This window comes from Thermochaetoides thermophila (assembly GCF_000221225.1).
Source record: "Thermochaetoides thermophila DSM 1495 unplaced genomic scaffold scf7180000011822, whole genome shotgun sequence".
In the NCBI taxonomy this organism is placed as follows: Eukaryota; Fungi; Ascomycota; class Sordariomycetes; order Sordariales; family Chaetomiaceae; genus Thermochaetoides; species Thermochaetoides thermophila.
Window position 1 is genome coordinate 1,540,215 of NW_006383038.1, and position 24,303 is coordinate 1,564,517.

Genomic DNA, 24,303 nt, shown 5'->3' on the forward strand with positions numbered 1-24,303 from the left:
TGTGTTGCTTCAAGTTTGACTCGTGTTCGTTGATCCATCTGCCAGAAACCTTGCGGGTCAGAAAATAGAATGCCTAAGGATCACAACATGGTTGTGAGGAGCTGTATAAATGGGGTGCAAACAGTCAATGCCAAGTGATTATGTATTAACATTTTAGGCTTTGGGTTATTGATTTGTGAGCAAGTCAGTTACTATCATCATTTTTTTGAAATCGCATAAGACGGCTGTTCTGGATGCCGGGTAATTCCATTGGCTTAATATCATATCGTTATCCATCTCATGCCCCTTTAATTTCCGGATACCAGAAAAAGCGAACCTTGAAATGTAGATATATTAAATCTGTGATATAAAACAGACAAGTCATGTCAATAGTTGCACAGAGCCTACAATGTATATTCAAGCTCCAGAGAATGGAAGACTCTTAGTTGATGTATCCTGAACTCGCCGTGTCTGAATGCAATCTATAAGGATATGATGATGTAGCTTCTTATGACCTACCATGATGAACGTTTGCAGTGTTTGACAGCCCGTAGGCTGATGGTAAATATTTCTGCTCAGCCCTAAGGCTTAAAGCCAAACGGTATTGTGTTTCAGGCTGGACAATATTAATTAAGAAATCCCGGCAAAAGCCACTATGATCTGATCACTCCGCCGCTTGCTCCGAAGAGATCAATTGAGCAGATCCAAACATTTAAGGATGGAAAGATTGCCATACGATGTTAAAAATGAAATAACGCCATGGCAATTGTCCTATATCATCTATCACCCAGCATCCGAGCCGGTTGACAAGAATAGGCAAGGTCACATCGACTCCCTCAAATCCATAGGGCCTACTATTTCCTTTCTTCACACCCATCAGCACGTGTATATCTTGAACAGTGTGCTTCGGATGTTCCTCCTGGAGTCTCAATCAGCGATTTTGGACCTGAGATGCATACTAATACACGTTTCTACCTAGACAGAAATTGCTGGGTTCGTATAACGCATGGGCTCTTCATTTTCCTCAATGTTATTGCTTATCTCCTTTTTTTTAGCTTTACTGGGGTCCGTGGTCCCATCCCAAGTGTCACAACTCGACGAGACGAATGCCTTAGCAGACTGCTTGACTAAGGTTTCCGTACCAGTTGATGAGCCGGGATCTAAAGACTGGCAACTCGATGCCACACCATTCAACCTGCGACTCCATTATACACCAGCCGCCGTGGCGGTTCCTACGACTGTCAAGCACATCCAGGACGCAATTGCTTGTGCACGCGAGGTTGGAGTCAAGGCCAATGCAAAGTGCGGCGGTCACAGTTATGGCTCGTTTGGACTTGGTGGCGAGGATGGGCACCTGGTAATCGAGCTGGATCGCATGAACAATGTTTTCTTGGATACAGAAACCGGTATAGCAACTGTCCAAGGTGGTTCACGCCTTGGTCATGTTGCCTGGGAGCTATACAACCAAGGGAAGAGAGCCTTTAGTCATGGGACTTGCCCCGGGTAAGTGCGGACCTGAGAGCTTAAGGGTGTCGCTGGTGCTCGCCGTGCTAACAGAAATAAAAAAGTGTTGGTGTTGGTGGACACACACTACATGGAGGATATGGAGTCAGCTCTCACACCAAGGGACTAGCCCTGGACTGGCTAGTTGGAGCAACGGTTGTGTTGGCCAACTCCAGCGTTGTCAACTGCTCAGCAACTGAAAATCCGGACCTCTTTTGGGCTATTCGAGGCGCAGGAAGCTCAATGGGGGTTGTGACCGAGTTCCGCTTCAAGACCTTCGAAGTCCCTGAACAAGTAACTTACTTCATTGCTTCTGTTCCATGGACGACAGAGACAAGGGCACGGGCTGGCCTCAAGGCTGTCCAAGAGTTTGCTAAGACCATGCCAACAGAACTAAACATGCGCATGTTCATTGCCAGCAGATTCACCAACCTTGAGGGACTCTACTATGGAGATAAAGAGGGCTTACAGGCAGTTCTAGCTCCACTGCTAGAACAAACAAACGGAACTCTGGCGCTAATCAGGACGGGAGGCTGGCTCGATCAGGTCAAACACTTTGGTAACGGAATAGCTATCGATCAGCAACATGGTTATCAAGAGGTATGTGACGATTATATCATCCATGGAACGAGGGGAGAGTTGTGCAGTTACATCCAGAAAAGAGTTGCTGACGACTGCGGCAGCATGAAACCTTCTATTCAACTAGCCTTTACACCCGTGAACTCAACGACGCACAGCTGAACAAATTTGTCAGCTATTGGTTCCAGCATGCCAAATCCAACCGCCGTGACTGGTATGTACAAATTGATCTACATGGAGGAGAGAACTCGGCGGTGGCCAAGCCAGATCTGGATTCGACGGCCTATGCACATCGTGACTTCTTGTTTATGTTCCTCTTCTACGATCGCGTTGATCAGGGAGTGGCATACCCTTTTGATGGCCACACCCTCATGCAGAACTTCGTCCACAACATCACTGCGGATATGGATCAGGACAATTGGGGCATGTATATCAACTATCCCGACCAGAACATTGATCAAGACTCAGCACAGCGCAATTACTGGGGTAGGCATCTTACAAGGCTACGAAAGATCAAGAAAGAGGTGGATCCCGACAACCTCTTCCATTATCCTCAGGGTGTGTTGCCAGAGACTGAAGAGTGAAACTACAAGTTACTGGAGTGCAGAGGCATTTGCGCAGCATTTTGGGGACCGTTTGGAAGCCCTCACCACTTCCAAGGGAAGTTGGCGTCACCATCTGCCACCAGTCTTTGCACGGCTGACAGAGGTTGCTAGTCACCCTGATGAAGGGTGCAACTTGAATGAATAAAGAAACTGAGTCATGACTTCACATATACTTGAAGACGCCTCGCTGCGAGTGATGTTTTCCATCATGGGGAAATGGTTTCGTGGGAGCCGATTATTAAGAGCCGGGGATAGGCAATGTAAAATACTGCCATCGAGCTACTAAGGCACTGCATCCGGAGAGCCTAAGGCAGATATAGTCGCAGACCAGCTAACAATCGTTTAGAACCAAACCTTGTTGATTGAGATATGAGAACATAGCAATGACTATGAGTACAAAAAACACCGGACAAGCCAGACGCCCTGGCAACAAAAACAGTCTCCATTCCGACGAGACTAAAAAATGATGACAAAAGGCCACATGTCTTCAAAGCATAATTTGGCCGATGATGAAGCCATTGCAGCAATAGTCTCCTTTGGGTTACTGTTCCTTTTAACACCGCCTTTAGTGCGGCGTGGGCTGGCTTTACTTCAAATTCTGCTGTTAACAAACGCTCCTGGCTCTTCCCTGGGAACGTCTCTTCAACCCAGCTGTATTTATCAATAAACTGCCACACAGTCTCACCCACGCACCTCTCCACATCCATGAAAGCTTCTACTGCAGCAACATAATCTCTCTCTTGAGCCTCTAGATCTTCCTAACTAGGCGGCAGTGTCGCATGTGCAATGTCGAGCTCCGTAATGATCACTTCAAAACCGAGGGCCACAAATTCATTCACCAAAGCTGCATCAATCCGGGGTGAAGTATGGTCAATGGTCAAGTGAGCTTGGAATCCAATACCGTGAGTGGGAGCTCCCGCAGCCTACACGGCATGTACGAGGTCTTTAGCAGCAGCCGCTTTGGAAGGAATGACTTCGAGATTGAAGTCATGGGAGCACAACTTAGCAACTGGGTCGGCTTCACGAGTAAACTGGAAGGACAGCGAGATATAAGCCTCTCCCAGAACTTCCAGAAAGTTGGACGTGCGAAGAGTTTCATCATCGTTAAGAGCCTTGTTCACCACGTCCCAAACATAGCAAAGCCCCTTGAAATGGCCAACTACTGTCTTCATGTCCGCATCCAGTAGCGCTGTGGGGGTCGTAGGCGTCCAGCGCTGCTACGAACTGGTAGCTGACAGTTAGCCCGCAGGACGATAGAAGCTGAGAGCGACAAATTTTCAAGCCATTATTTAGTGAAGGAAGGTAACACATTCTTGTTTGTGATGTGTAGGCAGTGTCGTTGAGATTTCTGGCTTCCAAAGAAGTTCCATAGTTTTTCTGCTTCTACAAAAAAAGGAGCGCAGACCCTTGGTGTTATTGGTATGGTCTTATGCTGATATCGGCTTGTTGGGAATAAGCAGTAAGCCCACAATAATCAATGTAGTTGGGTTTAGTCGTGCCATCGTGACTTGCTCTGAGCAGGCTCGGGTCCATCTTCCAGTTTCCATAGTAATGAATGATCCAATGAAATGATCTGACATACTTCGACAACGGAATTAGACAGGTATTGGTAAAAGTTAAAGGATCCGTTTCCAGATCTTGCCTCCAGTTCTTCTTCCTGTATATTAACCTAAGCCTGTTTGAGTGACTCATGCAACCGCTTGGACCTAGCCAAACACAACCTCTGTATGTATGCTCATATAGTGTATATAATAAAGGCCAAAGTCCATTTATAACCCTGCAGTGACTGCGCAGGGATCATGCAAACAGCAGGAAGATCTCTTTCCACTGTGACACGTCGGTGACACCCAGAGTTTGTGTTCCGGATTTTGATGATGAATGACAGAGCTTTTTGTAGGAGTGCACAGGAGGCTATGTGTCTAAGCAAATGTTTCCAACTTATATTGGTACAATATCGTAAAAAAAGCTGGATCTATTTCGATATCTTGTATGACAGTCGCCAGGTGACTTAAGGGTCTGGAGGCCCCCCTATTAGGTACCTATAAGTGGATGCCAAGGACTGGTCGGGCAAGGCTTCATAACGAAAGCTTGATGTACCTACCTTATCATACATACACGTGTACAGGCAAGGAGGTGTATCCAGTATGAGTTGGAGCATCAGAGGAAGGAGAATGACAAGTGTTCTTGGGAATAAGACTACTCCATGGTATGTAGTCGTTCATCTTGATTTTTTACAAACTAATGCTGAAGAATGGTCCGATAAATATCCAACAAAGTGCGCAAGTTTCCATAAGTAGGTAAGTAGTGTAGGGGATGTAACGTTTGATGTTGTAACTCACAACTACCACGCGAAATCCCCTTAATGTCTTGAGTTTCAGCCCCGCGCGATCTCCTATCAACGCTGACAAAAACCACATACGGCCACCAGACCATGATATTGAGACTAAGAACCAAATGACATGTGGAAGATGTACCCGGTGACATACAGAGGGCCAAAATAAAAGTGCGTGGTCCGGGTTTATAAAAGTTCTGGTCATCGTTGCCGGCGTCTAGTAGTTGCCCAGCCGTAGATGGCAAAACGGTGACAATGTTAATGACTATCAATTTTACTGGGGATATATGCGCAACCAAAGGGATACCGCTGAAGGATCATGAAGACGAGATCCACATAAACCATCGACACCAGAAAATGCTATTCATTAAGTCAACCCATCCGCCTAAGTCCACATAAGACTCGGGCCTTTTGCAACAGTAAAAGTATTATTCCCCTCCCATCAGTTTTACCAACTTCATGCAAAGCGAACCTCTTCAAAGAGTCCTGCCCTCACTTGCACCAAGCCTGCTAGCTCAAATAAAAATGATTGCAGGATAATAACATTTGTCAAGATGTGTGAGACGGTCGCTGTCTTCTCTTCTCCCTCTCCCTCAGCGTTATCTTCCCCTTGGGAAGTGTTGGAACCCCTTGGTTCGTTGTCCGGCTGCTCATCTTCGGATGGGGCGAGTAACGCGTCTGCACCTGCCCCATCTTCGCCTTTATCCTCTTCATCAGTGTTGGAGAATTCCTCATGAGAAGCATGTGAGGCTCCAAAGCGGTCAAAGTTCAGGACAACTGGCTCAACTTGTTGTCTGCCACGAGCTTCTGCGGCGGAAGTCCTGACAGTCTTAGGGAGGCCAACACGTCTCGATAAAATAGTTTGATCTAGAGCCTGGAAAGCGCGAGCTTGACTTTCGATAATTGGATTGAGGCTATGAGGGATATTCAATGTGTTTTTGGCGACGTTGTGGTCTAAATCCAAAGGAGGACTTGGTGCTGGACCTGCTGATGTGTACGGCCTTGTCTGGCTTGTCGATGGCGTGCGTAATGGAGACTGGTTCGCCCCAAGAGGAGTTGGCACGGACCGGTCAGACCGCTTGGAAGAAACAGTCTCCCGACGGCCACGTGGGCTGCCCGACCGAGTGGGAGTGCTTATTTCGGACCATATACGCTGAGCGAAACTCTCCAGGCCAGACGGTCTTTCTCGCGATACATTGCGGGACTCTTCAGTTGCAGAGCGATCTATTGCAGAAGGTGCACCTGCTCCCCGAGATGGTAGTGGCTGGCTTACACAATCCGCGATCTGAAACGCTTCTCGACGTTGCTGAAGAAGGTCATCAAAACGAGGAACTGTTCTCCGGTAGGCGGCAACCTGATCGCAGAGTGTTTGAAGGATCTTGAGTAAACGTGGAAGACTTGATTGGATCCACCTCGGGCGACGTCGACACTCTTGCATCGACTGAAGCTGCTTGTACTCAATGTATTCCTGAGAGTCCGGATCGAGAGGAGGATCTGGAAGAGGAGGGCTAGTATCATCTTCCTCATAGACGTAGTTTTGAGGATGCCGCAGGAACCACCCTTCAAGATGCATATATCCACAGGAAGCCAAGTCGATGATAGCGTCAGTTAGAGCGAGATTGATCTCGACAGGATTCACAAAAAAGGTCTCAAGGCGGTCGAGGACAATGTTAAGTAAGGGATCGCTTGGATGCAATGTGTGAGAGCGAACATCTCGTGGGGCCCCGGGGTGTGTGTCTGGAATGGGTGGCAGTTTGTGGTTGTAGGTTGAAGTTTTTGGCGTGATAAGCTTGATGGAGCAGGGGTGGTTCTCCAACCGCACCATAATATCCTTCAAGATGTTGTCGTACATTTCTTCAAAGTTATCCATACCGCCAATGGTTCCAGCTAACGTCATGAAGTACTCAACTTCCTGCTGGTGGGCGCCTGATGTTCGGTTGAGGGTTTCATCTAGCACACCTTCCGTATAAAGGAGAGTGATGACAGCGTATCGATGGTGCCTCTTAAGGATCACCGATACTAGTTGGAGCGTGACGTAGACAGTTTGGTTGTTCTGCGAACGAAGACAAGAAAGGATTAAATCCACGAGGTTAAACAACAGCGGGTCTGCTGTTGAGCCTCCTTTAGATGCCATCATGGTTGCAAGGTCCAGCGACTTGCGTTTCCTGGCAGCACTCACGCTATCCTTGGACTCGGAGTTCACGGAATTTACAATATCCGGTAGACCGAGCAGATAGTGGAGGATCAGGTTCACCATATCGGGATGATCAACTGACTCTAAAATTCTGCGAAGATAGGTCAGAACGGCTACTGACGAGCCGCCATCGATGTCGGAGGATTCGAGTAATGAGGGATATCTGCAAGGTTGGTAAGCCCAAGACTCGAGAGAAAGAGCAGCAAAACATGGACCTACAGCAACTGCTGCAAAAATATGACTTGAAAATGCTCCAGTAGTGTGGACTTGACTTCGACCGAGCGACAATGGTTCAGGACATCTTGCCAGAAGAGCAGGTGGGAGAGAAATGTGTCTAAGTGTGTCTGGAATTCAAAGGAACAGGAACTGGTAACCTCGTAGCTCGTCTTGGGATGCTGGTAGTCGGAGAAAGCAAGAACAGGAGGAAGCTCGTTGGCTGGGTGGTCGATGACGAGTTTTCGACTCAGCTGACTGTATAAGGCACCCAGGCCAGTGGCCATGATGGTGGCCAGGTCGCTTTCTACAATCCACTGTTCCAGAGACACGGATGTCGACGCAGCCTCGACAATATACAGCAGGCCAGTCCTGGCAAAATCGCCGATTTTACCTTCATGGTGGATGTAATCGACGAGAAGGTAGAACAGGGGGAAGTCCTGCTTCTGTGTCCGGCCAGCGAACTTCTCGCGGTCGTCTAACAGTCTGGCGTCCGGGGATCCGTGCCTGTGCGGCTTGAACCAGGCAGGAAGAATCTCCGGATTGAGGCGTATCTTAGTCGTGATGTTGAAAGCCAGTTCAACAACCCGAGCTTCGGTATCATGGCCGAGGCGGATGCTATTGGGGCCTGTGATACGAATAAGGAGGTTTGTCAAGCTGGCCGAGAAATGGTCGTTCTCAACGAATGCCTCCTCTTCACTCTCCACAAGCGTTGCAAAGAACAGCACGGCCTCTTTGATAACCCATTGATTGAAAGAGCTGGTGGCAATCTTTGCAACGGGGATGTAAACCTGTTTAGCGGCAGCAAACGCGATGCATGGATGGGGGAGTGGACGGCGAGACTCATCGCTGAGAAGACTCGTAAGCTCTTGAAGGCGAATCTCGATGTATTCTGCGGCCTCGTCGTCTTGGGCTAGGTTGGAAGAGGTCCGCCATGCGTGCTGGTAAGGGCGATGACAGTTAGCACAGGGAGGATGGGCCAGAATGGCAGCAACCAGTTTGGTGATTTGAACGCACCAGGAGCTGAGTATACTCTTTCTCGAAGCGGTACAGGCGGCGGGTCGGATCTTTTGCGAAGTCCTTGCGGGAGCTTGCAGACGATAGCGGCGTATGTGCTAGGAGGCGCAACCACTGTGCAGTCGATGATGTTAGCGGTTGAAGCCCTTGTATGCTTGCTTGCTTCAGCCATAGCTGCCCGACTGGATACATACAAAGTCCATGGCGAAGTTGGATTCATATCTAATTTGAAACCAAAACCAAATTGCACGTTTGGCAGGTAAACAACAGTTGGCAAAAACGTTGGCTAGTAGGCTGTGGTCTCTTTTATCAAGCTACCAGTGTCTCGAGTCATTGATGAACCACATAAATGCCGTGGTCCAGATGTCGCGGCACAGGAAAATCGCCCATGCCCTAGTACGCTCAGTTGGGCCGTTGGGTGTGTCCGCAACAGCCCCTGGCCCTCGTTCTGCTGGCAGCTGCATGGTGGAGCGCGGCCCGCTGCTGCCCCCACAATTCCGCACCAAACCTGGATTAGATCAGTGGAGTTCTGCGTGGTGCCCAACCCCGCGTCCAAACCGAGGAAGGGTCGCTGTCGTCACATGAAGCATCTTGCCTTTTTAGCTTTCTGGCTATAGCTCATGCTAGCAGCGTAACAGTCACTGCATTTGATCCCCAGATGATGAACGCGACATAAAGGAGTTTTCAACCTTATAAAGGGTGAATATTCCGGGGATTTTCGAGTATTTTCCGCGCCGCTTCTTAGGCGGTGGGAAGTCCAGTTAGTAGCCTACGGATCTCTCAAATTTCATGCCCCCAGTTCACACCAATGCTTGTAGGGAACAGTTGCTTCCGGAATTGTCGTTTACTGCTGTTTATCGCATACCATATCCCTCTATCTACCTAGCTGTGCCTACTCAAGTTCCTAGATTCTGGAACACAACACAAAACTGCTGAAGACAAAAGCTCTTGCTGGCGGTGTGGAATCGGCATCCAGAGCATCTGATGTCTTAAGGTCCACATCGATGTCTATACGTTTGGGTCTTCAATAGACTTTCAACACCGCTCTATCTTTCCAACGTCTACTTAAATGCAAGTGAGGCGAATCCAACAACAACACTCTTGGCCCAACCGTGTCCAATTATGGATTCGTTCTCTATCCATTATGATGATACTTTTTGAGCCCGATATTGTCTATATGGACAAAAGAGGGCCGCCCTATTACGATCACAAAGCCATGCGAGATTCTCCCTGATTAGATGAGCTAAGGCTCTCCGTAACAATTGAAAGCCTTTGTGCAATCAGTTTTTGTTCTTGCTGGCCCACGAATTCCATCCAAGCTATGTCAACTGTGCACAACTCGTTGAGAACATGTCCTCAAGGGCATCCACAGTATAGCTAGGAGGCAATTTAATGTCCAGGTCAAGAGATAGTCGGGGACATGACATATCTGATGCAATTTAGGCAGTTAAGCAATTACGACGAGTTTAAACTTGGGCAAATGTCTGGATATGAAAGTTCGGATTCGATTACACAGCTACTTGGGCAGTCCTCTTCAGTCGGAGTGAGCTAGTAAACGGGCCGGCCGATCGTTAAACTTCATTGATCTTGAGCACATTGAAAATGCTCCAACAAGGAAATCGATATTTATCAGTAATTTAATCCAATCTTGATTGCAAAATACCATGCATCTGCGACCTTATAAGGAAAGGGTTTGAATCCGTCGCAAGTACCTACTTGGTGAGGCTCACCACTCCTTAGGTAGAGGGGTTCGGCGTTCCCGATATCGCTTATCGTAGTGCCCTGACCCCTCCATGCTGCCCCACCACGTTGTTTCTCGAACTTTAATAAACTGAACCCCTGGCTGAAACGGGTTGCTTGCTTGGACAAAAACTCCAGATATCCCACGGCAGTGTATAAAAATGATGGAGCACGATCCAAAGCTTCGTAAGTAACACTTCCTGCAGCCGGGGTCCGTACTAACTTCAGTCTTGCAGCTGCATATTCCACGGGTGATCCCAATTCGTTTGCTTACTCTACAGCGCGGGAACGGTGGCCGATCATCCTCGTGCGCTTCCCCAGCCTCGAACGTGAAGTTCCCGGACGTTAACACTATACCCTGATGTAGACTCAAGCAATTGATGATGTCTATCGCACTGTAGCCAACTGTGACGATGCCGCTCAGCGCGATGAAGGCAAAAAGATTGTAGCTGAGCTTGCCCAACTCAAGTACGAGGTTCAGCACGACCGCGCTCTTACGTTAGTTCTCACCTTTCCAGCCAATTTTGGAGATCAGCCAGGACAGTGTTTCTGAACAGAAGCTGCACAGTCCAATTCGAGATGATGGGTATCCAGATGTTGCTATCTACAATAAGGAGCTTGAACAGCTTGGGCCATTAACGTGGTTAAGGGCCCCTTGGCTGTTCACCGAGTGCTACCTCTTCCGGTAAGTAATTTTTCACCTACGGAACTTCAAAAATTATGTTACTGACACTCCCCAAGGCGAATGAGTACCTACTTCACTCTTTCTCAGCGTTGGAAGAACTATGATGTATTTGCCCGACAAAAGATCAAGACCTTCCGGTCCTCGCGTCCGGCCGTTCTCGAGCTCGCAGCCCGCTACAAGGAACTTATTACACAGATGCGCACCAATAGTGAACATAACCCTGAGGCTGAGAAGCTTATTTTCATGGAAATGTGCGAGGTTTGCCTTTGGGGTAACGCGACTGACCTCTCACTCCTGACTTCTCTCACTTACGAGGACATCCAAAAGCTTCAAGGCTCTGAGGCTCGCCGCAAGGCTGAGAAAAACGTTCTTGTCAACGAGCTTCCAGCCGTTTATGCTCACCTCCTTGCGGCCAAGAACGATCCGGCCAAGGCACATCGTGACCGTCGCGTGGATATTGTCCTCGACAACGCGGGATTCGAGCTATACGTTGACTTGATCTTGGCGGGTTACTTGCTGTCAGCAGGACTGGCTACAACGGTCGTCCTTCACCCCAAGTCGATCCCATGGTTCGTGTCGGACGTGCTGCCTAGCGATTTTGCAGTACTATTGAACGCACTGGCAAATCCGCGTAGTTTTTATGAAACTCCATCTGAAGACGATTTGCTGCAAAATAAGCAGCCAGAAACGCTGCGAGATAAGGAGATTGAAGAGCTCGAGTTCCTATTTAGTGAGTGGAGCAAGTTCCATGCCGAGGGAATGTTGGTTTTGAGGCCAAATCGCGTGTGGACAGGTCCAGGTTGTTTTTGGAGGTTGCCTGCTGAAGCTCCCAACGTTGTTGAGGATTTCAAAGAGTCAGAGCTTGTTATCTTCAAGGGCGACTTGAACTATCGGAAACTGGTGGGGGATGTCAGCTGGGATCCAACGACTCCGTTCACAGAGGCTCTTGGTCCTCTTGGCCCCGCATCGGGGATTAATGTGCTGGCGCTGAGAACTTGTAAAGCGGATGTTGTGGTTGGACTACAACCAGGAAAAGATGAGGAGCTGAAGCAGATGGAGGGAGGAGGTGGCACTTCGGGGGCTAGGAAATGGGCATGGAACGGCAAGTGGGCTGTCATGTCGTTCTCGAAAGGATCTTGAACATGCAGTATCCAATGAATTATACTGAGAAGGCACCATAGTTTGGAAATCAGCATGATGAAAGTTGAGCAACTTGGACTTCGCGGTGCCAACAGCCCTACTAGAAACGCAAGGCGATAGTACCAGCTTCTCTAATCATTGTTTAGCTGTTAGGCACTCCACATTTCTCCCAAAGATATGCTACGATGCATTAGTACCTTACCTAAACAAGAGGAATAATAAACTTCTACTCGTTTGCTGTGATATGTAGCATCATGTAGAGCGTCTTGGGATGAAGGGGCCAACAAGTCGAAACCCTGACTGTGTACCAAGTTTTCGGCTGCGATAAGATAAGTGATAAGATACGGATAATGTAGGGCTGTGACAACGTTGCTAAAACAGTCCAATAATCAAGCTGCCCCCGTTAAGCGCCACCGATCTGCACAGCGTGGCACTTCGCGGTCGACAGTCTTTCAGCCGCATAAATCCTTTGCAGACACTAAGCAAAGACAACTTTTGTGACTGGGCATCAATCATTTTCTTTGCTATGCTAGTCACCAGGTCTCTACGGCGCCTGTTAGCGAACAAGTTCTGGATCTCTATTCGCCTTCCTTCATCGTGTGCCTTCCATCCACCACATCAAGAACTGCATCTTTAGTGAAGTTCCTTGCTCGTTCACGCCATGTCCGACCTCGATACATTCACATTTATTCCTCTCCATATCGACCCTAAGTCGAAAGCAATCAGCGCAGCACCAAATGCGCTTGGCACTCCCTCCGCCAATAAGGCCCTCGAAACCGAACTGGCTGCCCTCAACGCTCTACATCGCGCTTTGCACACACAGATTGAGGGCCCTATTCCCGTACCGCCGCCCCCTGTTCCTGTGAATCCGAAGCGGTCAGCCAATATCAACAAGCTTCGAGAATCAGGAAATGCCGAGTACCGCAAGCAACGCTATGGCGATGCGATCAAACTGTACACTTTGGGTTTACAGATGGCGTTAACGCGCCCAGCCTGGGAGCCAGCTGGCCTCGTACGTGATGAAATCCACCAGTTGTATAGCAACCGAGCACAAGCGTACATGCAGCTGGGGCAGTGGCCCGAGGCTGCCGCAGACGCAGAATGCAGCGTTGAAGCGAAGCGACAAGGTAATGCGAAGGCCTGGTATCGCAGAGGGAAGTGTCTTATGGAAATGAGAAGACTACAGGAAGCACGGGAGTGGGTTGCCAGGGGCTTGGAATTTGAAGGTGAAGAAAAGGAGCTGGCCGAACTGTTGAAGGAGATCGACAGCAAGCTGGCGGCCGAGAAGGCGAGCAGAGATGCCTGAACAGAAACAGAGCTTCTTGGAAGCGTTCAGCAGTGGCTCTTTGCAGGTGCTGTTTTCAATTTTGGGAGTATGAGGTGGGCAAGCGCAGCAACATAAACTGTAGTGTTTGCTATGGTTTGGCCATTCAAATTTTTGGACGGGCGTCTGGAGTTATGATTATGGGAGTGTAATAGTAATAAAGACTCAACAGGCTGTAAATCACGCTAATTATGGAACTATGCACCTGCCCCCTCCAGTTTGTCCTTTCATCCCTGCTGAAGGATATGGCGATGGGATTCGAACCTCCACACTGATAACTCTCGGTGTCAAATAAGCTTCCTGCAGCCTATGGCTCAGGTTTCTCGGGTTTCTTTCTTAACTGCCATAAAACTTGCTCATAACTTGGACCCAAGTTGCCAGAACGATAGATATTACCAGACACAAACAGCAAAATAATGAAACAAGCAAACAGGACATGACCCGTGATCGGAACCAACCATACTCTATCCTACCCATCACCTTCTCGCGGACGAATTTCCCAGAAAGTATACCTGTAATCCCTCCAGCACTCTCAGAAGTTGATGCTGAGTGTATTGCCAATGCCAAATGAGATCAGAACACGAGCACTGGTACGCTTTCCCCACAATCGTCGTCGATCCGGGCCTCATCGGTGCGATCACATTCCGAATCTCCACTGGATATCCATCTGCTTCACCAGATCCTCACACCTTCTCCTTCTTCTCGTTGACAACCTCCACCACCGACGGCTTCCGCGGCCGCATGACGGCATCTTGGCTCGTCATGCGCCGGGACAGTGCCCGCTCCAGCTTTGCGTTCAGAGCTAGCCGCGCCAGGTTCTCGCGTTTTTCCTCGTTGAGGAACACCCGCTGCTTATCCTCCAACGGCGGGTTCTTAAGGCGCTCCAGGCCGTCGACGATCGGCCGGATCTCTGGATCGAGGCTGCCCACCGATGGAGCGAGCGACGGGGTCATGCTATAAGTGCTAAGCCGAACTGACGCGCGATTCTGTGATGCCGAAGACGGGGACTCGTTAGTCAATGTCGGAGGACTGGGAGACGATGACGTATGGGGTTCGGGGTCGGCTGAAGAAGAGTTGGGCATTTGAAGGGCTAGGTTCAGGTTTTTTGAGGGAACGGTGGAATCGGAAGTCGGTGTAGGGGGACGTACTGATGGTGCCATGATGGGGCGGGAAGAATCAAGTGAAGTAGGCATTTCAGTTGCTGCTGCTGTGCGCTGGAAGTCGGGCTGGTGTGCCTGCAAGGGCTCGCTTCGGTTTAGTTGGTGGAGGCGTCTCTAGAACTTGAAACCGGTGCTGGCCAGGGGGACAAAGATGGATTGAGATGAAGGAGCAAACGGCCGTGTCCTGAATTTGCTATTTTTTGTTTCCTGAGCGAAATCGGCTTGCTCAGGCTGCTTTGATCTCAGCGCGTCCTGGTGCTGACCCGCCTGGCGGCTCTTCTGGCTGTTGCGAGGATGGGACGAAAAAAACGGAAGATGGAAGGAGTAAGCTGTTCAATGTGGGACAAGGACGGGACCAAGCACGCGTTGAACTCATCCTCTGTTCTGCATATAACGAAGAAACAAAAGTATGGGATCGCTGCAAGCGTAAGAGAAACCCCAGCAGGCCGTTAGCGCGGGTGCATTCATCCAAGCCCTGCAGTTCAAAAAAGCGGGTCTCAGGGGCTTGTCCAAGCTGGTAAAACATGATCATGGGATACCAGCGAGGAGTGACCATGGTATGGAAACCTACCAATAAACGGAATCCATACCGAACTACCTCCGTAATTACCTGAACCTACTGACTACACCGCACTGTGCACCCATGTCTGTCTGAACAGAGCAGAAACTTCTGGGCTGCGACCCAACTGCGTATGGGCTGATCCTCTTGTCTCTCACTTGCTTTTACAGACATCCAAGTATCACCAACCTGCCTTGAAGGTTTTGGCCTGGATCTATTTCCTCCATTTCTTGTCTTACGCAGGCGTCCAGATTTTAACAGATAACCGGAAGTGTTTTCGTGACCCAGAACACCTGCCACTTATCTAAAGTACACAGTGCCTACCTTACGTTGTCGTTGTGGGCTTCTACAACGCAAACCATCAGCAGCGCCCAGAGTAATGTTCCGTGAGGATCAGGAGACATTGTATGCCACCAGGCTCGGAGCTGTCCGACCCTGCTCACCAGCATGTCGCTCAAGACCCTCCGCCCGTCCGTGCAATGCATGGTGTTTGCGATATGAATATTGGCTATCGAGAGATGGCTTGTCAGCATGTTCATCATGCAAGCCACCTGCACCGTCTGGACGGCTCTGCAGGGTGCGCAAGCAGAGCACGTGGCAGATGGAGTATCATCGGCCGGCTGCATGGGTTGACGAGTCAGGCTCAACAAACTTCTGGCTACTCAGAGAGATAGGTACTCTACCCCAGACCTCGACGTCGACCCATTTTCGGGAAGATGGCATCTCAATCCTGAAATGCTACAGAGACAGTATGGCGTCGCGGTTTCGACTGACAACGCGAACTTTGATGGGTTGGGTTCTACCTCTTCGTTAAGAAAGGCTGAGTGAGCCTAACTGTCCAGAAACGCGGGGCACTGTTGGTTGTGGCCCCCGCCTTGAACGCCACACAAGTTCTGGGCTGACAAAGGCCGCGCGATGTTTCCAGGTGACAGGACTACCTAGCCTGAGAGCCAATGGAAGAAGCAAGACTTTGCTTGTCCCCAAACATCTCGATTCGTTAGTTGATAACAACCGAGGACTTCTTGATATCGGGCAAGCTGCCATACCTTCCAGATGGAAGAGAATTCAGCTGTTCCATTATTTGTACAAGCTATAAGGTCCCGATAGTCCTGATTTCCGAAGCAAGTGTAGTCCATGTCGACAAGATAACCATGACTCGGTCGTTCGGGTTCCATGCTACTCAAACGCTCAGTTGTGTACGACAATTTTCTTCATCTGCTCTGGTCGCACTTGGAGACCTCTTTACAACCATGGAAGCCTCAGTTAAATTTCTGCATAAGTTTCTTAACCAAATATGTTTCATAGGTGGTCCTCGAGGGCTCTTACTCTGCCGTATCTGGAGCTGAACTAACAGCTTGTCCCCTGGATTGGTCGAAATGACTACCTGGAGTCCCCTGCCTGGGATCTCCTACACCACACTCACCTCGGATTGACTGTCTCAACTGGGCTTCTTTTACAAATTAGTCCTCCAAAAGGAAAGCCTGAGCGGAATTGAGAACTTCAAATGTCAATCCTTTTACATGACAATTGTAAAGTAGTTCCATCTGTCAGTTCTCCCTTCCCTGCTAACGTGCACTCGGAAGATACTTGTGTCAGCGGTGGACCGAGCCCTGATAGCTCAGTTTTGGAGTAGTTTGGCCAACTTAAAGCAACTGTGTGTTCAGCATCGTGGAGAAAAGGAATCAAGTTTCATTAAATCAGATATTTGAGATTGTTTGGTCCATATTAGTTTGGAGCACCCCACGGTAACTGTCAAACCTGATTCCTGCATTGTTCTATGCCATTTCCCAATTGTAATCTGAGCGCTTTGTTTTAACCTCAAGGTAACCACATAAAAAATTGGACAGGATTAATGGGTATCATCTCCCAGTTCTCGAATAACGTGAACTCCACGACACCTGCGCGAGTTATCGGGGCTAACAGCCACTGCAAGAACACCAACTTCAGAACAAACCCTGTTTTTGAGCATTAGGGTTCTTATTTAGCGGTATTTCTGTCCCTTTTTATGAGATGATCCTCTGATGTCCTTGTCCTTTTTCGACAACGCTCTTCCATCTCTTCCACTGTAATCCAGTGTAATGTTATAAGACGCCATTGGGTCTGTCGACGATGAACCCGAACTCCCGCCTTCACGAATGGCTTGTCGAGCCTTTCGAGATTCTTTTCCTTTCTTGCTTTCTTTTCGGCCGGATTCTCCAATACTAGGTGCTAAGCAAACAGTTAGAACCTGCTTAGCCCCAATCAAGTGAGATTCGAACTTGGGTTGGGCAAGGCGGGCAGATGGGTGTGAAGAGATATGACGCACGATAAAAGCGGATACTTACTCTCCTTGATGCAGTTGCGGCAACATCCATGATCGCACCTCCGAATCTCCTCCCACTCATTTGTCAATGGATTCCTTTCCGTTCGAGGATTGGACAGCTCATGCAAGCACCATCCTCCAGTGTTTTTCCCCCCACAATTGCAGCAAATCCAGCTCCCACCTCCTGCGTTGCGGAAGTCGCAATTCACCAACGGACAGTTCGATGTCACTGGCTGAGATGAGGCAAAGGTGATGTTTGGACAAGGAGTCTCATATCCCGTCTCCAAATCTATGAGAGCAGAAGGGCAATAGTGCCAGTTCACTGACTGATGGCCGCAAGGGTGAATATGAGGATGTCCGTGGCACATATTGGAGTACAAACACAACGATAAGATATAAATGTCACGAAAGTATGTCAGGAATAAACTTCCACTGTCGAAGGCTACTAGAAGACATATGATACAGGCGGGAATCGTTTGTTGACTTCTGGAAAGCCAAACTTTAGAGTTAGATGTCTTCAGTGTGCCACTGTCACTCTTGAACTAGAGGGCGTTCACAGGATAGCTTTGGATACAAATAGTTTATCATCAGAAGAGCGTTATAGTGGAGTACCAAATCTGACTTTTCTGCAGCACACAGAGCCGAGACCCGTCGGACGATCGCCAGATGTTGATGTGTCTTGACGATCTGGAGGGTACATCATTGATTCTGTGCTTTTGGTCGGCGAATTCATTTCAGCCACTCGGTGTGAGCGGGGCAAAAGCCAAAAGTACTATCATTGTGCGTCGTGACAAATGGCTCTTATTTGTATGCAAGCTTGCGGTAAGCATGATTTGAGGATATCAAATGTCTCAATCATTCTGGAATGAGGGACCCTGGTTAGTGATAGGATTTTTTTCCCCTAAACTCCTTCACTTAACCATGGGACTGTCAGACATTTTATCGGTATATCGAAGATCTTTCATCAGCAACAACCTACTCGTGGTATCTGCAGATCTCACAATGCAAAGACCCTGGGAAGTGTAGAAGCAAAAACAAAAAGAAAAAAGAATGCAGCCATGTCTTTACCCCCTCCGGTAATTGGTAGGCAACAGGGCATGGTTGTTGCAGGGCGCACGGTACTTCACTCAAACCCGTCTCTTGCCAGCAGCTGATCGATGCTCTGTAATACCCTCGAGCATATAATTTGTGCTCTAAAAAGGAATCTCCGGGAGTGTAATTTATCACATTTATATTCATGAGATCGTTGCGGATCTGACTGTGGATTGGTAGATGGATAATGGCAGCGACGATCCCAACCATTACCGATTCTCGTCCCAAGAAGAGACAGTCTGGCCATCCACAACAGTACGGTGATGTTGTACACAGTATGTATCTGAGGTCGGCAGGATCTGGCCAAAGAAAACGCCAGATCTCGGAATCTAAAAGGGGCACAGGATGTGAACCCCCCGAGCGATCTGCTGAGTCCAACTAATAACCGCACTGTACACTTATCGACTCTCCTTACTGCCAATAAATGCACTGTGTCTCACATGGCATGACGTCGTTTCTCCCAGATCTAGCATGCATCTTCGTCGAGCGCTACACATCCTGGTTTTATCATCATTCTTATTCTCCCGATGCTGAACAGTAAAGCCACACAAAGTGGCCAGAGTCTTAGAGTCACCTCTCTAGCGAATGTCAGTAAGGGCTTGTCGAGGTTCAAATTGAAACTTCTATGTCACTCGGTCCTAGCTTTGCCACCCACAGCCAAACATCAATGTCAAATACACATAGACAGATTGATGTGTTTATAAGACTACAACTCTCGGGTTATCCATGTGTGATTGATGAATGATGAAACCGACTAGGTACACTTCGAAGCCCAAAGTGGATAAAGGGACTCACTAAAATACAGGTATTGGTAGAAACTATTACTTCCCGCGGGCTTTGAGCTACCACCTTGTAGTGTCCAATTAGAAAGTGTCATTGGTAATCAATCAGGACCCTGTCAGTATAGTGCTGCTTCGAAAACATTCTGAGGTGTGTTGTTATATAATCGGTACACCCTTTTCCCCGCCGCTTTGATCTAAACCTTCTCAGATCCCCAGGCGTTTAGGTAAAACACCAAAATTCGGCAAGCTATTGCTTTTTAAGATTGCCACTGGATAAGACCTCAACGATATCTGATCAACAGCAACTCAAAGCATTCCAAGACGAATTATCAACGAAACGGCCACCGTCACCTCTTTCTGTTCCTCAAGGCACATCTGGCCAATATTGCTGAAAAATCGATAGACGCGTCAACTAAAAGTGAAAGAACATATAAGAAATGTCCAATAATCAGAGAAAGTTTTTATAGTTATGGAATTCTATATAGAGTAGTCCGAGTCGCTACTCAGATGCACAGGTTTATGACAATCACAAATGTCATTGGCTACATCACACCGACTTTTCATTCTTGACCTTGTCTTGAATGAACGTTGATATCTCAACTTCCACTGAGTTAGGACTTGATGACATGCACGTAGCATTCGTGAAGTGCATCAACTGGCTTTACATCTTCGGATAGATCACCGTCCCTTTTCTTGCCTGCATGTTTCGGAAATCCGTGTGTGTACTGTGAATACACAAGTTCTGGAATGTCCAACGTTCCAGAGACAGGGATTGCTACATTCTCCGACTGACCTACATATCTAACCTAAAATTGGAGGAAATTGATAAAAGCTGACAGGCTGTTTCGTTTACAAGCTTAAAGATTCCCAAGATATAGAGTCATCATTTTTATCTCCTTGACATGCTTACTGTTAGAGATTTGAAGACAAAATTCGTTTTAAATAGTATTATCCTAAGCCAATGAAATTCCAATCCAGCCTGTGAACCTTGAAAAGATGGAGTCATCGCTATCAATAGATCGCTTTCGGAGGTGCTACAGTGTTTCACCTGTGTCACTCCTTATCACACTTCGAACCATATCATTTGTGAGGGCGTTTACGATTTGAGATCTAGTCTCTAGAGGAGAGTTTAGAAAATGGTAAGTAGAGCTAGCTTCACAGGGACAAGCATCATATCATGATACGTCATGGTAACTCATAAGAACAAATTGTTTACAAATTATCGCAATGATAGTGCGAGGGTACACTTTGTTATTGTTTCTAGTAGCAGATAGGAAATCGCTGGATAGCAAATTAGCGAAGTGGATGGGTAATGCTCAAAAATTAAACAGGTCTGCAGATAGATATTCTTTGTACATATTCATGTGGAGGATATTGTTTTGCACATCTTTATGTGAACCCTAACCCTAATCCGTAATCTCAGTATTATCTGCCGTAGTCTTAGGGTGCTAAGCCCGGGGCTCTATTTGAAGTCCAGACCAGGTGCTCCGCTAGAATCTTGATAGTATCAATTTGGGAACAACTTGTTTCCAGGATCATCAATACAAGAAGCCAGTCATCGGCAGACTCGCCCAAAACAATGTGTTGAAAGCAGGCTTTCAGTGAGGTTGTTCCTTAGCGTCACGGTTCTTCCTCTCAGAATGCTTAATAAAATAGTTGACAGTTTAAAGTGAGGTGGAGCAAACACGGTTACAGGAGATTGAAGCATGTTTCATGACTGTCGTAGGACTAAACTCTACTTCTTTGATTCCCTGTTCCATGTATGCTAACTAGACTCAATATTTTTTGACGATTGCTGTTCGTGAGAGTGGTAAGAATCTATGATAGTCATCAACTAGAATGGTAGCATGTATCTTAATTGTGGCAGACGTGAAGCTCTAGATCAGCATAGAATGATGCAGCTGACTTGGGAATGAGCTGCTTAAGTATAGCATATGTATGCTTGACCTCTCATCTTAGGGGTCAAAGGGTCATATTTGGTTGAACGGAATGATGTAGGAAGAATCTCTTCAAGTTGGTAAAACCCCTGAAACAGGATGTGATCACGGTTGGGATGAAGGATGAAGAGGGCAAAAGCTAGCTAGGCGATCCTCTCTGAAGTGGAGGGTCTCACTTCGATACATTCTACAGCTTAAAATGAATGTGAGCTGGCGACAGGTATATAGCCACATGACTGATCCGATTATGTTTTCTGTTCCCTGATTTCAATTTTCTCGTTACTCAAGTGACCACCTCTAACATATGTAGCTCAAAATTCAAGTTACAGTTAAGGATGAAAGTCCTATGACGAGCCTGCTCTTCCCATCTCATATCCAGGCCTGCATGTCAAACAACAGACGTGATAACACAATGTGTCAGGACTGCTTTTTGAACGGTTGTGACATTGCCGATACCGGTTGCCTTGTCCTCCACAAACACAGCAAGTCCAGCGCCCACCTAGCTGGGTCAACCGGCAACTCCCTGACGCACATTCGGGCGATTCCTGACAAGGTGGCATTGTTGAGCAAGGTTCATCGGGATTTGCATCCATGTTTGCGTTCAGGGGCTGGATATTTCCACACTCTCGCATTGGGTGGTTCAGATCGTCGGTAGGGGTGGCAGCCTCGCAATAATACCATTCCACAACGATCTCAATGTTTTGTTTGCATGGATAGATGTCTGTCAGATTTTAGTGAAGATATCATGAATTAGCTCCCACTGTTGCCCTGAAATGCCTTGCCTGCCAGTATGGGCTCAGGCGAGCCTGGAGTTTAGGTGCATATACATACGGTGATAATGCGCCCAATACCACCTGCACATTGTTGATTGACTATGCCCAGGTAAATGTTGTGAATGATGTCACCTTTATCGAATGCTCAGTTGTGTTGTTTTCTCTCTTGGTGGCAGTTTGGACAATGGCCCGGTGATTTCTAGGTAAGAATGAATGTATCGTAATGCTGAATCCACCAGCGCAACTTGAGTTTGTCAATTGCAGTCTTCCCAGGAATTCACAGAATGCTTCCTGCAGAGGCCAGCTCCGGAGAGCACTCTTGACATCGAAGGAATGGAGAAGATCTATGAGACAAGCCTCCGTTGCTCACGACTCGTTAACCCAATCTGAAAAGCACAGAACGTGCTATGAGAGCAAATGTAATTTGACTCAGTTGAAGCCTGAACAAAGAAACGTCAGCTAACATCTCAGAAAAATATACGTTCTATCCTTTCAGAAACCGCTACATATCGTGGCTTGGAGAGGGTCTTCAATTCTGATAAAATGTTCAACGGGTTGCCTTGAAATATTCTTGGCTGCTGAAGTGTCACGCGAAAGGTGACGGCATGGTTGAAGGAAAGCTTGAAAAGTGCTGAAGGGAAACATCTCACTTACGGTTATATCATTGAGGAGGACCGAAGGGAGTCTTCGGACAGATGAGTCAAGAAAGAACAGAGAGAAGATAATGAAGACTTGAAACTGAACGCAGAGAAAGCAGGTCCTATAAGAGAAAGTTTGGCTGATGAGATTAGTATGCCTTGTTTGTAGTCAAGCCCGCTCCTTTATCGAGGGACATGGGTAGTTATTGACACGCACTTGCACATTCCTAGTTACAGCTTGGGGTACTAATGGTATAACTATATAGATCAGACGAATACATATCGTTGACTGGCGAAACCTTATGACACAGATAGCCATCCTAGATTCAGTGTAAGCTACAGCTGGGGGCGCCGCGTGTCACCATCATCATCGTTGTGTCAACTGTTAATTGAGCCCACATACTTCTTTCCGCGCTTAGTCAAGCATGCTTCATGATCAAGATTCCCTGGCTCCCTCGCGGCTGGAACTTTGTGAGAGCAGCCAAAAAAACTTGGCGTGACGCCCAAGGGAAACTTTAGATTTAATTGTTAAAAGTAAAGATCTTCAGCTGAATGCATGAAAAAAAATACTTACCGCTCCACAGGGCTGAACCAACCTGGAATGTCTCGCCGACTGCAGTTGAGGCCATTTATCTTCAGCCATTGTTCAACATAACAGAACCTGCACGTGGGTTACCACACAATGCCCTATTCTCCGTACTGTTGCATCTCCTAGAAGGCCGGAAGGATATAACAGGGACATGTATAAGTTTTCAGCTCGCGGTTACGCTCCAGACAGGAGTGACACAAAGCTGAGACATCTCGGGCTGTGGCTCGCAAGGTACGGATTCGACATGTGTCCACTCTTTAGCCTTGGTTGCAGAAGATTCCAGGAGAGGTCTTCAGATCGGCGTTGATGAATTTGAAAGCGGGGGTCTGCCTGCTAATTCCTCTTACAGAACGCTGATCCAGCAGCACATCCCATAACTGTCTAAGTTCAGCTGCAAGGCAGGTAACGGCCAAGGCCAAAGACCCGAATGCTCGGGTCCATCAACTCTGTGAAGTTTCTGTCACGGTCGTCGATCACAAGATTACTTTTTTATTGTGGAACAAACTTCTATTAATAAGATGAGATTCACTTGGAATTGCTACGAATTCACATGAAAGGGTTGGAAGCAAGCATTGCAGTCGTGATCATTAAGCATATTGGAGGACGACTGCAGGCAGGATTGTCTGTTGTCACAGATCAATTTGTAACATCACGTACCCAGTATCACCCGACCAGCACATGAATGAAGCTAACAAATGCAATCTAGATGTTTGAACTGCCAAAAGGACAGAGCCAGGTGTAAGCTGCTGCTCAGTTCAGAACTCCAGCATCAAATCGACCAGCATAGCCACTGGGATTGGAAACAAAGCTTATCATAGCTGGTAACACCAACAGCATATTTGTCCTAACAGTTAGTCAGATAGACGAAGCATGACGTATGTCAGTACTTACTAATTTCATGTGGCTATGCCAAGTGGTCATTTGTAGCATCATAGGATGCAGGGGCTGTGACCTTAACCAGACTGGTGATGTTACAATGATGACTCGCCATGCTAATTTGTTGAAAATGCCTACCAGTTTTACTGCTGGAATGGAATGTCCAGACGAAATAGGTATTTTGCAATTCAAATGATTCTCAGGATGGGATGGCTTTGCTAAGTGGTGTTGTGTAGACTCAGGATAGGGATTCAGTGGAGTGGAGCGGCTCTTACTCAGGAGTG

General features: G+C 47.6%; 4 protein-coding genes and 1 pseudogene across 5 annotated transcripts; 3 read left to right on the top strand and 2 right to left on the bottom strand.

The window, feature by feature from the left end:
* Positions 1-985: 985 nt before the first annotated feature.
* Positions 986-2,645, top strand: CTHT_0068580 (uncharacterized protein; the record flags this gene model as incomplete). The annotated part of the gene is made up of 3 exons (XM_006697083.1): positions 986-1,482; positions 1,548-2,082; positions 2,166-2,645. The coding sequence occupies 3 exons, from the start codon at positions 986-988 to the stop codon at positions 2,643-2,645; spliced, it is 1,512 nt and encodes a 503-aa protein (XP_006697146.1).
* A 2,810-nt stretch (positions 2,646-5,455) lies between these two features.
* Positions 5,456-8,886, bottom strand: CTHT_0068590 (annotated as a pseudogene; the record flags this gene model as incomplete). Its single annotated transcript has 7 exons — positions 5,456-5,819; positions 6,272-6,352; positions 6,441-7,355; positions 7,412-8,346; positions 8,423-8,536; positions 8,617-8,644; positions 8,741-8,886. Coding segments are annotated over 7 exons (2,583 nt in total).
* Positions 8,887-10,323: 1,437 nt separating this feature from the next.
* Positions 10,324-11,987, top strand: CTHT_0068600 (putative UPF0364 protein; the record flags this gene model as incomplete). Its single annotated transcript, XM_006697084.1, has 5 exons — positions 10,324-10,348; positions 10,399-10,469; positions 10,530-10,660; positions 10,731-10,847; positions 10,904-11,987. The coding sequence occupies 5 exons, from the start codon at positions 10,324-10,326 to the stop codon at positions 11,985-11,987; spliced, it is 1,428 nt and encodes a 475-aa protein (XP_006697147.1).
* A 661-nt stretch (positions 11,988-12,648) lies between these two features.
* Positions 12,649-13,293, top strand: CTHT_0068610 (uncharacterized protein; the record flags this gene model as incomplete). The annotated part of the gene is made up of 1 exon (XM_006697085.1): positions 12,649-13,293. One exon carries the CDS (start codon positions 12,649-12,651, stop codon positions 13,291-13,293), a length of 645 nt encoding a protein of 214 aa, XP_006697148.1.
* A 701-nt stretch (positions 13,294-13,994) lies between these two features.
* Positions 13,995-14,471, bottom strand: CTHT_0068620 (uncharacterized protein; the record flags this gene model as incomplete). The annotated part of the gene is made up of 1 exon (XM_006697086.1): positions 13,995-14,471. The coding sequence occupies one exon, from the start codon at positions 14,469-14,471 to the stop codon at positions 13,995-13,997; it is 477 nt and encodes a 158-aa protein (XP_006697149.1).
* Between the last annotated feature and the right edge of the window lie 9,832 nt (positions 14,472-24,303).